The following is a 19,110-nucleotide window of genomic DNA, read 5'->3' as shown; positions in this document are numbered from 1 at the left end:
AGATTTTTAAAAAGGTAAAAATCAAATTACAGTGTATGTGTAGGGGTGTTGATACAGATGAAAGGTAATAGAGTGATTAATGTCATAATAAAGGTTAATGCTGAATGCTATGGAGGCACACAGCTAAAGCACCGGATCTCTGCTGAGAGAATCACAGTTATCTTAAATGAAAAGCAGTAAATAAATAGGTAGAAAAGGAAGAGGGAGAGAGGGAGGGTATTTCATACACATGGAACAGTATATGAAAAAAGCACATAGGTATTAGAGAGCATGTTTTGCTCAGAGAACTGCAAATAAAGCAGGAGAGGGTGTGTGGGTGGACACAGCCAGAAAGGGATTATCTCAGAGAGAGAGGAGAAAGAAAGGGAACCAGAACAATAATGCAAGGCTAGATTATGGATGGTCTTACCTGCCACAGTATCACTAAGTCTAGAAATTCATTCATGTAACAAAAACAAAACTAGCATGTTTTGTTCCTGTTTTAATTTTGGCTCTCAGGTATCATATCCCTTTCTTATTTATTTACTTTTAAAGATTTCATTTTAAATAATCTCTACACCCAACATGGGGCTCAAACTTATAACATGAAGATCAAGAGTCACATGCTCTACTGACTGAGCCAGCCAGGCACCCCTGTCATGTCCCTTTCTGTATCAGAATCTTCCCTATGATTGTTAAATTCCCTGGTCTAATGGGGGAATCTACCTTCTTTCTTTTAAAAACTGGCATTACAATGATCTCTTAGTTACCTGGACTACTTGAAAAACAGCAGATTTACTAGTACCGTTCCCCTGCTTTCCTACGCCCTGGCTAGGGAATATAAGCCTTTAAACAGGAGGCTCCCTCGATAACTCTCACAGTTAACTGCCTGGCCAAAATGCTGCTATGGCTTCTAGAAGTAACTTCACTTGTGTTTCCTTGAATCCTACTATCAACTAGCAATTAACACACTTGGTTAGTTTCTCTTGATCAGAAAGCACCTTCCTCTGATTCTCAAAGTGTGGTACCTGGACCAGTAGCATTAGCATCACCTGACAGCTGGTTAGAAATGCAAATTTTCAGGCCCCACCCCATTCATACTCACCCAGAAATTCTAGGAATGGTGCCCAACAACTCTGTGTTTTAACTAGCCATCTAGGTGACTCTGACACACTCAAATGTTTGAGAACCACCATTTTAAATAATCTTGTCTTGCACATCTTTCCTATCTCATTCCCTAAAAGTGACACATTTTTCACAATGAATCCAACAGAAGTAGACAGTCTGGGGAGAAGGACGGGGCGGGGGGGGTGGTCAGACAGGAGGTATGTGGAAGGGTATAATAGAAAGTGGACATCTTTTGGGAATCTGTATGGTTTATGCACGATTTATAAACTAACTTTGTGCATTAATACTTGGAAGTTTTAAAAGAGCCTTTCCACTGATCATTGTTCTTTTGATGATGTTAATACTACTATGAAGACAGGCATTTCAATTCACAATTTATGGCTGTTCCAAGCAAATGCCTTGAGTTTAACCATCAGTTTGGTTTGTTCCATCTGTGGCTGAGCTGCACTACAGTCACTCAGCAGCTGCACTTGCTGGAAAACAGTTTCGATGTTGACTGGTTTGGCTCCTAAGAGATCACTATTTTTCACTGCTGCCCACACAGGTAATGACTATCACAGTGTAATGGCAATTTATCTTTAACCTTAGCTACTCTAGTCACTTTTACCCTTTGTTAGCCTCAGCTTTATTATCTACTCATGGGCCCAGAATGTATTTTGAAAAGGTAATATACTAAGAAATTCTGAAAAGAATCTGTTAACATTTTTCACTTGTTTTTGGTTCTTGTTGTCATTTGGTCTCCATTCCTTGTAGATTTTTTTTTTTTGAGTCTTAAAATGAAATTTCTCTTAAGCTAAATTATAGACAAACCGACTGTCCAATTCAGCTCAAAAAAAAAAAATATATATATATATATATGTATAAATGGTTGAACCCTGTGAAATGACCCACAGAAACCAATTTTAACCATCTGAGTAACTTCAGAATTATATTTCCCTTGTTTTTATTAATATTTGAAACACATGAAAGAGCTTTATTTAACTGCCATAATTCAAGACTGTCTTAGGTACAATTTTGACACCACAAATATTAACAAGAAATTTGACAGTAGCCAAATGTACGAAAGAGTAGGAGAAGACTGTTGAAGTGAATTTTCAGATTATTGGCGTGAGTGTTTCAGCATCAATGACCCTTTTTGATAATTTTGGAAAAATTAAATTTCTACTAATATAAAGAGATGGCTCAGAGTCACGGGAAGGGTTCGTGCAGTAAGGGCGGTGACTATTTATAGTTCACAACAATAAGACAGTCCAATCAAACTCTTTTCATGATTAGCTTAAATTAGGTTCTACTCTGTGTTTTCAAATAAACTAATAAATATTAAGAAAATAAAAGTCCCCACATCTCTATGATCAGAAACATGTCATTCCACAAGAGTTTTAAGCCACAAAATAGTCATTACACCAGTAAACCTTGCTCATGTCATGGGCCAACAGGCCTCAAAGCATAGACTGATAAAAACACAATTTCAATTTCCCCCAAAGTCTGGAAAAAGTATTATTAAGAATTGTTACTTTACTTTTTCATTTACAGAAATTCTAAAAGCCAACAACTGTTTCAGATTATCTGTGAAGACACTTAATTGTTAAGAAATGATCTCAGATAACCAATTTTCATACCAAGTAGCTGAACAAAAAACAGCACATTTCCAAATCCATTCCACCTTTTGCAAACCTGCGCCTTCTTATGGCATAAGCAAATCAATTTTAAATTCAAGCCATCTCAGCAGGTAAGAATCCTAGTGGTTTTCATCTCCCAAAGAAACTCACATGCTTGCTGCTGCTCTGTTAATCAGAGAACCACCCATGAAAACTTGAAATCACTTGAAGATGAAAAGAGCACGGAGTTTTTCCAGCTTTAATGCAGGATGGTGGAAAGAGTACAAAATGTGAAGTCAAGAGATCTGGGTTCAAGGTGTGGCTCTGAGACTCCCCACTTGAGGAGACCTTGTCTTGAGCCTCCAATTCCTCCCATGTAAAACAGGAAAAATAACAAATATTTAACAGTTTTCCAAAGATTCAAGTGAAATGACAGATGTGAACATACTTTTTGGAAATCAAAAAGTGCTATGTGTCCCAAGGATGACACAGAGTAGTTAGTGGCACAGCTTCCCAGGTTCTGCCCTTTCTCAACACAGCAACTGGAGTGACCATTTTAAAATCTGGGTCTGATTATTATGTCACTTCTCTGTTCAAATCTTCAGACAGCTCCCCATTTCTACCATGCAAAAGCCCCAAACCTTAAAATGACGAAGGCCCCACTGAACCCATCCATCTTACCTCTCTGGCCTCACCACCAACTACTCTCCCCCTTGATCACTTCAGTCCAGCCACCCTGACCTCCTTGCTTTCCCTTGAACGTGCAAGGCATACCTCCACCCTAGGTCCCTTATATTGGCTGTTCCCTCTGCTAGGCATGCTCTTCCCCCATATATCTATATGGTTGGCCCTCTCTTTAAGCCTTGGTGCAAATGTCCACTTTACAATGATCACTATTTAAAACCACAATTCCAACAACCACCTTCACACTTGTAAAACCATTCACTCTACTACAATTTACCCCTTTGTTCAAAGAAACTATAAATCTATCATTATATGTACTTATTATGTTTACTGTTAGTCTGTCCTCACTAGAATATAAGTTAAGGAGTACAGGGACTCTGTTTTGTTCTACGACAATGCTAATTCAGAGAAGATATTCCCCCCACCTTTTTTTTTTTTTTTTTTTTTAAATAACAAACAGATGAAATGTATGTACCATTCTGTCTCATGTCAAGAGAAAAATCCAGATCTTCATTTTAGGGACACTAACTCACAACTCAAGAATGGCAGGTGGTGAACTCATTATTACACCATCTCCAGATCCAGGAACAGGAAATTATGTTAATTTTCATTGCAACTGAAGCTAAGGACAAAAAGTTCCCAAGGGAGTTCTCCAAATCTTAAAGAAGTTTTTTCTGTTTATTGAATGGTTCACAGATGATTTTTGCAGGCTAGTAGTAACTGGCGGTAATCTACTAGAAACAGAAATGTAACTAAATAAAGAAATAAATCTTTAAATCAAGATTTTAAAAACCTTCTAAATAGCAGTTCTCAGAACCAGGGATTACCAGACTCTGAGAAGAAACATGTACTTTACAGTGGCAGTTTGCCAAGTGAGCCATCATGAGCAAGAAAACAGCATGAGATCCTTTCACTCATTCAATGAACAATTATAAAGTAAGCACTCTTCTAATAGGTGATGCTCATTCTTGGAACCCCCGCCACTAAACTAAGAGGAAAGCCAAGCAGCTTGTGGAGAACCCTGGCCCATAGCCCTGGCAGTCTCCGCTAGAGCCAGCACCAACTTGCTGACCATGATGCATGAGCCACCTTGAAAGTGGTCAAAAACCCAAGCCATCCCAACTGACGCTCCATGGAGCAAAGAGCTGTCTCTACTGAGCCCTGCCCAAAATGCAGAGCTTTACAGCAAAGTAAATGTTGTCTTAAACCTTTAAGTCTTAGGGTGATTTGTTACACAGCAATAGATAACTAATACACTATACTTACTCAGTTGCTGAAGTCAATGAGTCAATGTTTAATATAAAAAGTTCGTGTGTAAACAACTCTTTGGTATCTTGTCGCTTGACAAAGGCACCCTCTGATCATTCTAAATGTCAAAAAGATGCCTGTAAATTTGAGTGCAATCGCTTCTCTGTTATATTTATATCAATCTAGTCAACTTATGAGTATTTTCTCCTGCTTTCACAGACAATCCTAAGCTCTCAAGGAATGGGTAAAGTTACTGGATCGAGTCTTAACTCCTCTCCCCTATCAGTAAACACCAACTTCTTTTCCCCTACCTGAGTGGCTCTATCAGTGATTAAAACAAGGGCTCCAAAGGCAGACTCTGAATCCTAGCTCTGCAACATTACTAGCTGTGATTTCAGTCTCCTCATCTGTAAAACAGAGATAATAACACCTTCACTCATAGTTCTGGGAGAATGAATTTACAAAATTGCTTAGGCTCATTTGCTTGGCACAAGTATTTAAAAATAGCTTAACACGACAAACACAAAAACCACTACCTTTACCAACCAAGCACAGATATTATCAACATACAGCCAACCTAGATTATTCTAGAACTAATCCTCTTTAATTTTTTATTCATCTTCTTGCCTTCCAATGGTCTTATTTCCATCTATCTCGCATTTTCAAATTCACAACAATAACAACAGAACAACACATAGGAAGGAAAAACAAAAGCAAGCGATGCTACTTTACTGAGAAGGGCTGAGAGAGAAAGCCATATAAGGCATATGGACTCTCTGTGATTCCCTAATTCTAGCTCCTCAGAGGTCATGGACTGTGATACACTGTGAACAGAACATATTAATGCCAGTTTTTGTTCAGAACACACAGACAACATGAAGTCTAAACGTACACCACACGCTCACAGTTCATGCAAGCTACAATGGCTGTAACTCAGCTAAAAACAATCTGTACAATGGCCCTTAAAATATTTAAGTTTTCAAAGCTTTCTGAAATGACAAAACAGCTCAAATCTGGAGAAAATAAGGCATTAATATCAAACTGCCTAGGAGTTTAAATAATATAATTACACATGTATTTTCTTAAAATTGAAAGTTTCAGGTATCCTGCACTACCCTATTAGGCTAGACCTTCCCTTACTACAAGTAAAGGTGTGTATTCCTTTATCATTTAGGTTTTGATCAACTTCTACAGCAGGATTCTACCAGAATATACCAAGTACTGGAGATGGTGGTTGAGAAAGCTGCTTCAGACACACCATACATGTTAAGTAAGATTTGGGGTCTAACATCAAAGTACCCAACTTAAACTTTGACAGTTTTCTCATCTGCTCTGGTATCTCAGTGACCCCCTCTCAAAAGACAGCAGAAGTTATATTACCTCCTTCTATCTTGAAAGTGACACAGTGACTTACTCAGGGTAAAGCAGGCAATTAGCAAAGGATGTAGGTTTCTGATTTCAAATGCCCTTCCCCTCACTGTGACAACTCAAGTCTGGGGCAAAAGGTAGCCAAGCAATGAATGCTACAGCCACTGCTATTCCTTATAAACCTCCCAATATACAACTCACATGAAGTCCAAACCTCTTTTAAAGAAAATCATCAACAGATTTTTCCATGCCCTCAAAACTCAGCTCTGCACTTGACAGACTCTAAGCTTTTTTTTTTTTTTTAACAAAGGATGAAATCTACAGAGGCTGGAAGAAAGAGAACCAATTACTCTGCATGGATACTTTTTTGAAGAACATGAATAAATGAGACAATTTGGGGAACACACTGCCCTTAGCTCTATTACCTCTCTGCAAGCCCAGATTCAGTAACACCTGCTATTTAGATGTATTGTAGTTCTTCCGTTTATGTGTCACTTTGATAAATGTGGAAAGTACTTTTAGCCAAGAACCTGAATTAGATTTCATTTTAAAATCTGGCTGAACAAAACCATGTATACTTAGTGGTTTGAATTCTGACATTTAAGTTATACAATAACTTTTAACCTACAGCCAATAATGATTTCATACAGCAAAATGTGCTCAGCAATTAAACAGGAAAAAAAAAATTAGAGCCAGATTTGGGGACAGGCTCATCTCAGGATAAGAAGCTAGAGTTTTTCCTGTAAGAATTATGAAAAGCTGACAAACTTCGAGAATGCTAGAATAGAGACATTTTATTTCTAACCAGTTCCAGACAACTCAAATTCAGTGCCATATTTTCTGTGGTCAGCTTTTCCTTAACACAGTCTCATAAGCAAACCACAGAGTAGCTGGCCCTTAAATAGTATGATTTACCCTTCTTCATCCAAGTCTGACATCTCCAACTATAAAGATTCCGTTCTAGTGAGGGGACAGCACCATTATCGGGAACAAACAAGGAAAAATCACTGTCAATTTCAAACACCTATTATTTTTTTAAGACCCAGCATATTCAAAATCTCCTTAAATACTGCTTTGTATTTTCAGAAAAGGAGGATGATGTCAGTGACTTTTAAAATAGAAAGGGGAAAACATAACAAAGGAATCTACGACTGTAGTCCCACGTGCCAGGAAGAAGTTCCCCGCACAAGGTGGCTCTAATTCAGTACAAAACAGAGGTCCATACATTTCCTCAATTATATAAGACAAACCTTAGAGTATAGACGTGTCTGTCTAGAGATTTAATAAAACTTCTCATATATACATTATCTTCTAATTCAATGGGTAAGTGCTCTTATAATTTCCACAGAGCCAAGGTATAAAAGAAAGAAATACAACACTACACAGTTTTCAACTCTGGACATACTTCAGAATCACTGGGGGGAAAACATTTTGTTCAAGAACAACTGAATTAGACCCATCCTACCAGGTTCCAAACGTTTTGGGCAGGGCCCCTCCCTTTTGAAGATTTCCTAATGATTACTAATGTATAGCCATGGCTGAGAACCACCATGAGAAAATTTAACAAAAAATCATCCAAACTTTTTTTCATCCAAACTTTTGAGGCAGCAAGGAAAATTTCCAAAACCTCAAACTTCTGAGATAAAAACTGTGGTCCCCATCATTACTCAACAGTCCACGAAACTCAGAACAATGAACGACAGACTACAAGTAGGATTCAGACCGATGTTTCACCAACTAGCTCTTAACCCTCCTGTTTTAGAAACACGGAAGTATTTTTAACAGAATTTATCGCTGGTTAAACTTCATGTTGCCAACAGAACCTTTCGTAAATTCTTTCCTTCCACCAATATTAATCTATTTTCCCTTTCTCTTTCCTTATTCCCCCACTTTTAAATCAATTCAACTTCCCTCCGCCAAGAAATATTTTTATAAATGTCTAATAGGAACACTGCTCATTCCCTCCACCCCGCCCAATTTCCTGGATATCTGTACAAGTCTGAAATTTACATCAATCCTTGAGGTACATGGCAAAGTTAAACTTCCCTAATGTCAAAATGGTCTTAAGGTACAAACTTAAAATAACAACAAAACAGAAACACATCAGCACAGAATAGCAATGAAAACCATGCTTCTGGTATGACCAACATCGGGTATGTGAACACTGCTTTAAGAAAGCAGGAACCCAAGAGGAGGAAATTCTCAATATTAAGCCCCCTCCCTACAATGAAAATATCTCTTCTTCCACCTCATAAAATTAAAACTTGATAACCATTTATACTGCATCCTATCCAATTCCAACATTTCCGGAAGGCTAAATGTATGAAAAATGAATAGAAGAAACTACATTATAATGCAGAAAGTAGTAATAATGAGATAAAGAGAGAACAGGTTATAAAAATTAGGTTAAAATTAAGGTGTCTTAGGAAACATATAGCCAGAAAAAAAATTAGAAAACTTAATCAGTCATAAAAGGCCCAGGAAGTGAAGACTATTTTTTGCCTTACGTACTGTTTTTTTAAGGCAACAAAAGGGTAGACGGGGAAATAACTTCTCCCTCTCTATATCATACCTTGGTTAGTGTCGTGCATCCTACACCTTCCATGAACATCTGTCTCTCCTCACCTTATAAATCTTTCATTTCATTCTCCCAGGTGAAGCCTTTCCTATAATCACCATCTCCAATGACCTCCTCTTCCCAGTACGACACTCAACACACACCACGTTACATAGTACTCACTAGATCGTTACCATGCAATGGTCATTGTTTGGGGTCTTCTGCTCCGCAGGGAACATGATGTCCTATAGGAACTGGCCATAGCCTACCCTCTCAGCCCTACTGCTTTCCACTCCCCACCAGACAGTCTATGCTCATTCAAATTCCAGCATTCACTCATTCATCTGGTTCATCATTCAACCACATCCAACAAAGATTTATTAAGTAGCTACACTATATCAAGTATGATCTAAAAGTCAGGTGAGCTCTAGCCATCTCTGACTGCTTCTTACTGCAGGTAAAAAGCCATCCCCTCTAAACTTCTGCTCATGGCACTCTTTTTGCCCAGAATGACCGTCTCTCCTTGTCAGCCTAACAAAATCCTTCTTAGTAATTCAGTGCTTACTAAGCACTTAGTAATTCAGTGCTTAGTAATTCAGCACTTCATTAGTGTCTGCCATACACTCTACACATTATGCTAGATGCTGAGGATATAATAAAAAAAATGGACTGCGGCAAAGCTTCTCAAAAGAAAGAAAAGAAAACAACACAAGAGCTATAGCAGTGAAGACAGACAGACCAACAAGTAACTAGCCGGTGTGACAAGTTCTATGATATGTAAACAGGATGATTTGGGAGCACCAGGCAGAAATACCGAGCCTGGCCTACATGTGAGCTAAATATGTGACTTTGGACTTTTGTAATAACAGTTCCCTTGCTTTCCTTTATAGCTTTCACACATACGTACACACATTCACACTGTACAGTTCTTTTGGTCTGAACTTGATAGAAATGCAATCACACTGTAAATACTCTTCTGCAATTCGCTTTTTCCACGCAACATGATATTTCCAACAAGGTCTGGTAAATAGTACTTTTAATATCATTCAGTAATAATTTCATTATCATTTCTTCTTTGATGAGTTTTTAGAATTGTGCTTTTTAAGTTTTAGTGAATAGAAGTGCTTACCTTTTTGTTACTGGTTTCTAGTTTAACTACACCGACAGTGAATGCAGTCTACATGTTAGTCTTTGAAATCTGTTGAGACTTCCTTTAAGATCTAGCACAGATCAATGCTTTTTTTTAACATTTCCACCTCTGGTTCAAAAACTCTATGTGCTGATAAATGCAGTGTTTATCTAAATGGCCATCAGATCAGGTTTCATAATGATAACATTCAAATCTTCTCTATCCCTGCAGATTTTGTCAGTGTGCTCTATCAAGAGGGGCACAGTCACATTTCCCACTATGGCAGTGGAATGTCAGTTTCCCCTGCAGTTCTATTAACAATTGTTTCCAAGCTCTATTATTAGGTATATACTAATTTAGAATTATATATCTTCCTGGTAAACGAACTTTTTAATCAACAGGTAAGTAATTAAGTCTAATAATGCTGTCTCCTTAAAGTGTATGTGTCTGGTATTAATAAAGCAACTCCAGCTTTCTTTTCGCTACTATTTGTTTTTTCTATACCTTGACTTTCAATTTTGACTTTCTGTAGCTTGACACTTTTAGGTGTTTCTCTTGTAAAAGGCATAAAGTTGAACTCTGCTTCCCCCAGCCCCGCCCCGATCTGACAATCTTTGCCTTCTAAATGCAGATTTCAGTCCATTTCCACATATTGTGATTATGGATAATATTCTAGATTCATTTCTGCTATCACATTATGTGCTTTCAGACTCTAGTAGTCTCTTTCCCTCTTTTCATGCCTTCTTTTGGGTTGAGTCTGTCCATCTCATTCAGTGAGATCTCTTCCACTAGATTTTGAAATGATACACTCCAATTATATTTTGTTAGGGGTTAACCCAAAACTTTAAAATACTAATGTAATTTAACAAGTCTAAACAATCAATATTTTTACCTACTTCCCAAACAAGAACAAGAACTTTGGATGTTTTCACTTCTATCACAGCCTTTCCAATTTATCAGGTATTATTGTACAGAAAAACTTCCACCTTGATTTGTTCTAACCTTACAAACTAGATGTTATTAATGTTTTAGATCATCAACTCTTTAAAAAAGCTTCACCTACAACTATTATTTTTGTCGTTGGCGGCCATTCATTTCTGTGTCTCAGACCTTCCTTTGAGCTTATTTTCCTTCTTTCTGAATACCCTGACACTTTTTAGCATCACAATTTATTTTATACATTGTCCCCTCTATGTGGATTTATCTGGTATTTTTTTCATTATAAAATTAAGGTTATTCATATTTTGACTGAATATCACATAAGTGATATTGTATCCTCTTCAGAGCATTTCATCAGGAGCTACAAGATGTCAGAATGTCTCCTGATAAATGCTACTTTACTTGGCAACGGTGGTGTGAACTCTCTTAAATCTCTTCCATGCTTTCCACCTCGGCTCTCTGTTACACTCTGTATTTCTCCAGCCCTATCTTCCCGTTCACGATTTCTTTCTTCAAATGTGCCTATTTTGATGTTTTAACCTCGGCATTGTTTTTCTAATTTTAACTTATTATCACATCTCTACATTTTTTTCAAAATGTCTGGTTCATTTCTAATAGTCTTTTGTTCCTTTGTCATCCTTCAGTGCCCTCTTCTATTTCACATATTTATTTTACACCTTGCATCTGTTGATTTGAATATCTGTAGCCTTCAGAGTCTGATTCTGTAGTTTGTTATTTCCTCTAACTCTTGTTCATGGTAGCTTGTTTCTGAGTGTGATTAACAATTTTGGGGAAGGGAGGTGATATTGGCTCATGTCCAGCTGGAACTGGATCTGCAGCAATTTTTCAGGATGGATGTTCATAGCGTTTTCTTCAGAGAAGAGTTTGCATTTGTTTCTGCCAAGAGCCTAACAGTACCAACACAGAGCCACTTAGACTAAATTTCTGGTTTGGTTTTTTGAGTCACAACAGTAGTATAAATTAGGCTCAAACCTGCATGAGTTAAGGCTTGTGATGATGAGTTCTCAGGGAGACTTCTTCTTTATTTCCATCCTACTCAGAGCCAACACCAAGACAGGTACTTAACCAACACTCTCCCTTTGTGGTATGACAACCTACTTTTTCCCCCTCTTTTTAGCAACTGAAAATGTCATTCTTTGGAAGTTCCAGCTTTATTTGGTTTTGGGAAGGGGGGGATGGGGCTCAGTTGTGATTTCCTACCTTGTTCAGAACCCCAGAGCTTTCCTGTCACCAGACTCTAGGCCAAAGGATCAGGAAATAGCACCACTTCCAATGCTAGCTTATAATGGATTCATATTATCTTTGTATTTCTGGCCTCTAAGAAGTTCTTACTCTGTCTTCAGTTCAGCCATTACATGAAAGAGTTTTGATTTGTTTTTTAATTCAGCATTTTTTAGTGTATAGAACCTCAAAGAGTTTCTCCATACATCTAGCCCACCATATTGCCCAAAACAGAAATCCTTAAGGCTTCCTGGACAATGGTAGGGAAAAAAGCACTTTATGGTATCATAGAGAAGGCAGAGTTTTCAATGGTAATTTTTAAAAGAGACCTTGGTTAAATTTCTAGTTTTTAACTATAAAATAGGACTAATAATGATAGAATCAACCCTAATAAGTAGTAAGAAGAGGGTTTCCTACCAATTCACATTTGTCCAGTTTAGCCATTCCCTGCTGCCCAGAGTTACTATTTTTATAGACCACCCAGAGTGGGCCAGCTCTTAGAATCTTGTGCCAGAAAAAGCTAGATGCCGTCTTTACCATCGACATAACATCAGTAAGTTCAGAAAAATTAACCCTTTTAAGTCTGTTTGGTTTATTTTCTTTTTCTGTGTGATGACTATTCAGTAACCTAAAACTCCTCAAACTAGTCAGTGTTGCTGCACGGAACTCTCTTACTTTAGATGTAAGATGTATTTACATTTCGTCACCACAAGTGCCTTCAGGAAATGTTCCTTAAGGCATACCTATATGTAGCAAACTTGTGTGTTATATATTTTTTCACTTGGACCCATTCCAATATGGCACAGAAGTTCAATTCTACAATGAACATCTGAAACAACACTGACAACTTTATTATGGTAATGTGATCTGTTCTGAAAGAGTTTAGTTTCCTAAATTTAAAATGCTTTGGAAATCTCTCATTAAAACGTCTGTTTGTCTGGCCAGACTCAGCTTTGTGGCACCTGAGAAAAGTTCAGTTAGAACTCACAATCTGTTTTTTTCTATAGCAATTAAAACACAATAATGCTTGCTTCAGGTTTATAGATATACACGGCCGTGGGTGTGGAAGTTATTCAATAAATACATTCCAGGTGGTTTTAATAAGGTTCGACTGGGGAGTTTCTGCTTCTCTGGCAGATTCCCAGCCCTGAGAAGATCTTAAGTCTTGCAGTGAAGAGGCTGCAAAGGATCGGGTCAATCAAGAATGCTCCTGAAGAACACATGTGATGGCACATCTCCACTGCCAACATTTGGTTCGGGGCAGGTTTCAGTCTTTCAGACCACTGTTGCTCTCTCAGCTTTGATATTTCACCATTCGTGCCAAATTTTGTCTAGAAGAAATAGTTTCTGGTTTTTATGAGCTTCATAGCCAGTTTCTTTTCTATTTCCTTCTTGGTGTCTGGAGATACTCCAACCTGTTGAGATACTTCCATATTTCTTCACTCCTTCCAGCTCTTTGTTGCTTTTCTTCAATCTAAGCCTTTTAACATGTTTTTAAAAATCTGTACACTTCCTCAATTTTCCCACTACTTCTTGGCTTTCTGTTCCTCAAGACTTCACAAAGAGACAGACACAGATCTCCTCTGGCTGTTCCTCAGGACTTTCAAGTATTTAAGCTTTCTCCCATTCTTCATTCTGCTGTTTGTACTGTCCATCTAATTTTTTGGACACAAAACTTTTGTGATAAAATAGGACCACAGTCTCCTCCTTCCAAAATGAATCAACCCATCCGGCTCACAGAAATGAGATCCATCCCCACACACCCCCTCTACCCTCAGTAGCTGTAAAAATCATTAATTCATTTAAAAATTTTTGTCTTTTTCCCCCCAAAATCTCTATTTACTCATGAGGGCTTCCACAACAAGGTGTATCCCCAACTCCATCCTCATTTCCTACAGCACAACCCCATCTTCTTTACTGTCCACCGAATGCTACTGCATAAAGCCTCTGAGACTGCCATTATCAGAGTTAAATGAAAAAATAATTTTAATATGAAGAATATGGGTAAAATACCAATAGATAGTAAAAAAAATTTTTTTAATAATTTAAATGCTTGCTCCAGATATCTCTTCTACATATTCTGTATAACATGTCTAATATAGTAAAACTTTCAAAAATAGGTCAACTCAGAAATATGACCTCTTTCCACTGAATCATTTTAGCAAAAAGTAGATGGGTGTCTGGGGCTCCATGATGGGATATCAAATGCTCTAAGGGGTTGTGCTAATACAAAATGATATTGAAAGTTGAACACAAGAGCTACATTTTATTTTTTAGAAACTATGTAGAAATAAAATGGGAATGACACCTAGCTTGACCATCAAACATGTGAAAAAGATATGTGGACTTTAGCTAATAATATCTCTCTTCAAAATAGCTACCACAAGCTTAGGCTGCATGAAAAAAATGAGCTCTTAGGAAGTAAGGATTTCACTACAGTTGACACAGGTTAGAAGATAGTATCTAAGGAAAGGTGCTGGCTCTGGACATCACCTTCCAAAGTGAACACTGATAAAAGAGTGTCAAGCACAAAGCCTGGAACACAGAGCAGCTCCAAGATTACCATCAATCAATCTGCTAGTTGCCAAATTCAACATTCTCACCTCAGGTTTCTGCCCCCACAAGCCTCTTTCTGAAACTCTCTCACTCTTGGCTTTAGAAAACCACTTTCTTCTGGTTCTGTCTGTAACACTACTCACTTGGGAGTTTCTTTTCCTGAGTCTGTCATGCTGGTTTCCCCAAATTCTCATTACTCTTCTTCCCCTACTTGTTCTCCTTGGATAATTTCACCTACTCCACTACGATCTGTTTGTCTGTCTGTGTATCATGGTAATTGCCAATATCTAGTCAGTATCACAAATAAAAACCATTATCCTCCATCATAAAATGATTCATCTTCCTATTTCCTGCCTTAAATAATAGCATCGCCATTCAGTCCCTCGAGGTAGAAATTTGCAAGTATCTTTAACTTCTCTCTTTTCTTGCTCATGTCCCAATCTGTATCAGTCATCAAACCCCAAAGTCTACGTCAGTGGTGCACCCTGAGGTAGTCTGTCCTTTCCATCACCACAGTCCAAGTCCAGGCTCGCATATATCACCTTAAATACACCAACAGCCTCCCAGTGCTGTCTCTGCCAATAACATCTGCTCAGTCCGGTCCATTCTTGCTACCACCCTCAATCACCTTCCTAACATCAAAACTGATTATGTACCCTCTGCCTAAAAACCCAGGGATGACTTATTGAGTACATACTAGGCTCCTCAGTACCTGCCCCCACTGTATACCTGTAGCCCCATTTCCCTCATAAACATTCCCACACGTACAAGATATACTGAATTTTTCACTTTTTCTTGAAAACGTCAAGCCGTTTCCTAACTGTGCTTCTAACTACTGTGGTCCCTCTGCTCGGCATCTCTTTCCGTACTCCCCAGCCGGCCAACTGCTATCACACTCCAAGATTCAGCTTCCTCTATGGGGATTTCCCTTACCACTCTCATTCAACAAAAAATGTTCTGAGCATCTATCAATATGACACGAATCTTCTCAAGGAATTCTTACTCTCATTTATATTCTTTTAATAATTTGTTCGTACTGCTATTATTATATTCATCACATTATACTAGAGTCATCCTTTGACTTGTCTGTCTTCTCAGCTGGACCATGAGATCCTTGAAGGTATGACCCCGATCTAATTACTCTTTGACTCCCCAGCACCTAGGATGCGGATTCCATTCATTTCTCAAATGTGCCACACTGAGTGGGAGTCTGAAGAAGGGTCTCTAGGGTCCCTCTGAATTCTAGTATTCTATACTCTAACCTGAAAGCAGTGTTTCTCAAGTTGTGATTAGCTGGAAACCTGTACCAAACCCAACTAGAACCCTATAAAATATTTAGATTCTTGATTCCCATTCCGAACCTACTAAATCAGAAACTACTAATTACTGCTCTAGCTGCTTACTTTCCAGCTAGGGAAGAAGCCACCCAAGTGCCTTATAACCACCGAAGCTCAAGCATCATAGTACTGAGGGAGGTACGTAATATCATTACTATAAAGGTTTAAACATTTTAAAGGTAAGGAACTGAATCACAGAGATTAACTTGCCTAAGACAACAAAGTTACCAAGTGGAGGAGCTAGCGTTTGAACTCGGGCAGTCTGATTTCAAGGCCCACACTCATCTGTTTGGTAACTGAAGACTTTCCTCATTAAACAACATGAATTTTCTGCCAGACCTAGGTGAAGTACAAGGAAGAGGAACCAATCTTTCTTTTTGCCTTCTTGTTACCTAAATATTGTCTCTGAGGAACAAGACAAATCTGTTTTTCTCTATCTTACAATTAGAGCTGAAAAGAATGAGAATTAAAATTTTTAGCGTTAGTATCCAAAACAAATGGCTATCCACTTACCTCATGGGTCCATAGTTGAGTACTATAAATGCCAATACTACCATTACGCAGATAGCTCTTCGCTTCGGATTAGGAACTTTAAGCCTCTGGTTCTAAAAGAAATAACCACGTTAAATATAGTTAAACTACGTATCAATCTCACAAAAAGGAGCATCTAAGATAAGCACACTTTTCTTCACCAATTATATGAACAGTTTAAAAAAAAACAAAACTCAAAGATGAGGAAACAGTACTTTTCACAAGACTAGAGCAGAGCCATCTAGGTTCCCTGCTGCAGCAGAGAGAAACGGAGAGGCACAGGAGGGGAGAAACTCAAGGGCCACTCCCTTACAGTCTCCGATACACCCAAAAGGAAAGAATTCAACAATTTAACATTTTTATGGGTTTTCAAATTTTAAAATACATCTGTAGTTTATTTCCCTGTCTCTTGAATCTCTTAAGATGATGGAACAGTCCCATGTGCTCAGGGCAAGACAGAACAGTGGGAAAAGCCCCATGCATTAGGCACAGGCATCCCTTTGGTGCAGGACAATGCAGTGGGAAATCCTGAGACAGGAGGTTTCATGAACAGAATTGAGGAGAAGACTGACCTTATCGGGACCAGCATGGCAACAAAATGCAAAAAAAAAAACGTTAATAGTGGTCAGGTGGACAGAAAAAAGACTTTAAAATTTTTTGTGGGTTTGGGTTTTTTTGGGTTTTTTTGTTTTGTTTTGTTTTGTTTTTTGAGAGAGAGAGAGAGAGAAAGAGAGAGACAGCGTGAGGGGAGGGCCAGAGGGAGAGAATCTCAAGCAGACTTCCCACTGAGCGTGGAGCCTGACTCAGGCTCAATCCCAGGACCCTGAGGTCATAACCTGAGCTGAAATTAAGAGTCAGATGTTCAACCAATGGAGCCACCCAGGCGCCCCTGTATTAGGAAAGACCTGGCGAGACTACTCAGGGTTCTCAAGGGGATTCATTTAGTCAGAAACGAGAGCGAGCACTACCCAGGAAACACACGGCTTTTAAATGCAGACTGGGAGGTACAACTCACAAGCTCCTTTTTCCAATGCTTTACTCTGACTGCAAATGCTTTAGTTTATTGTGCCCTCTTTTTTTCTAGTACTATTGTTTTACACAGTTTCCAACTGGTTTCTCAAGAAAAAAAGAATACTTGAACCCATCTCATCCGGCTGCGTCTCGCACTCACCTCTGACACGACTTCATCCAGCTGCCGCTTGAGTGATCCGTTCTCTTTCTTTAGCTTCTCATTCTCCGAAAGCGCAGCCTTTAACCTGGCCTCTAAGCCAAGCATATATTCTTTCTTCTTCTTGCGGGACTGACAAGCAGACTCTCGATTTTTTATCATACGTTGCTGTCTCCTTAGCACGGCAATCTAGGAAAAGTTCCAACAAATCAGAAATATTCTGATTTTAGAATCAGATCAGAACATACTGATTTCTCCCATCATTTTTATTTTTTTTTATTTTATTTTTTTAAAGATTTTATTTATTTGTTTGACAGAGATAGAGACAGCCAGCGAGAGAGGGAACACAAGTAGGGGGAGTGGGAGAGAAAGAAGCAGGCTCATAGCGGAGGAGCCTGATGTGGGGCTCGATCCCATAACCCCAGGATCACGCCCTGAGCCGAAGGCAGACGCTTAACCGCTGTGCCACCCAGGCGCCCCCTCCCATCATTTTTAAACAAAACTGTTGAAAACACCGGTTAGTGGTTATTTTAAAACAGGTTTTAAAAAATATTACTCAAATTAAGCAAACTGAAATCAAGTGATTAAATATGGCCTTCTAAAACCTAAATGTTACATGATTTCTTCTGGTGTTTTCTAAGGTTTATTGATCTTCCAATTTTCCCTTTAGAAACTCCCTCAGGAAAAAAAGACAAACTCTCAGAAAGTGCCCTCACATATCCATATATGTACATATCCATACACCTTCACTCTATGTCTCAGGCCCCGAATTGACTATTTTCCAGAATCATGTATCCAGCTACTTCTAAGGTTACTTCTACTTGCAAAGTTACCATCACCACTTCGAATTCAGTATGTACAAACTGAACACATCACCTCCCTGTACCTAGACTGGTTTATCCTATCCGTCTTCTATCAGTGGTAAATAACTCTCCAGTATCTAGGAATAAGTCACTATTAACTTATTTTTTCCTTCATTCTCCATATTTATTCCCTCTCTCAACCTCTGATTCATTCACTAAATATGCACAGAGGATATGCTAATGATCAAGTTTCTTCTAGTGACAGTGTGTGTCAGTTATTCTGATCTATTCCTGCTGTCACCCTCCCAAGGTAGGTGCTCATTAACTCATCCCCAGACTACTGCAATAATCTCCTAAATATTTTCTTTTTTTTTTTTAAGATTTCATTTATTTATTTGAGAGAGAGAGCACGAGCACAAGCAGGGGAGAGGCGCAAAGACGGAGAAGCAGACTCCCCGCTGAGCAGGGAGCCCGATGGCCCCCTCAATCCCAGAACCCTGGGATCATGACCTGAGCTGAAGGCAGACACTTAACCAACTGAGCTGCCCAGGCGCCCCTCTCCTAAATATTTTCAATTGTCTCCAATCTCTTCCTATCTACCATTTATAAGATAACTCACCTGGGAGAAATTGCTTACCTTGCTACTCTATTGCCAAAAACAAGCTATTCACGCATCCTCTGGCCACCTTTGCTTTCAAGGCCTTCCATAATATGACCACCCTTCTAAACAACCATACCTTCTGCCCTAACCCGACAACTACTCAATCCACACCCAGATCCTTACCATTGAAGGCTACTCCAAGATCTCCACACGTGCCTAAGTCATTCCTTCAGTCATAATGT

The 19,110-nt window shown here is 38.7% G+C and overlaps 1 protein-coding gene across 3 annotated transcripts in view; it reads right to left on the bottom strand.

Moving 5' to 3' along the window:
• The window catches only part of ATF6 (activating transcription factor 6), a 198,598-nt gene that overhangs the window by 130,367 nt on the left and 49,121 nt on the right, over positions 1-19,110 (bottom strand). For all 3 annotated transcript variants that reach the window (XM_087855905.1, XM_087855906.1, XM_045784291.2), the window contains exons 9-10: positions 17,468-17,653; positions 16,279-16,370 (exon numbers count right to left, since the gene is read on the bottom strand). In XM_087855905.1, the coding sequence (XP_087712031.1) occupies positions 16,279-16,370; positions 17,468-17,653 (278 nt within the window). The remainder of the gene's footprint in view (positions 1-16,278; positions 16,371-17,467; positions 17,654-19,110) is intronic.

This window comes from Ursus americanus, chromosome 2, assembly GCF_024610735.1.
Source record: "Ursus americanus isolate L20-20 chromosome 2, mUrsAme1.1.p, whole genome shotgun sequence".
Lineage (NCBI taxonomy): Eukaryota > Metazoa > Chordata > Mammalia > Carnivora > Ursidae > Ursus > Ursus americanus.
The sequence above is the reverse complement of the archived record's forward strand: the minus strand, read 5'-3'. Positions and strand labels throughout refer to the sequence as shown.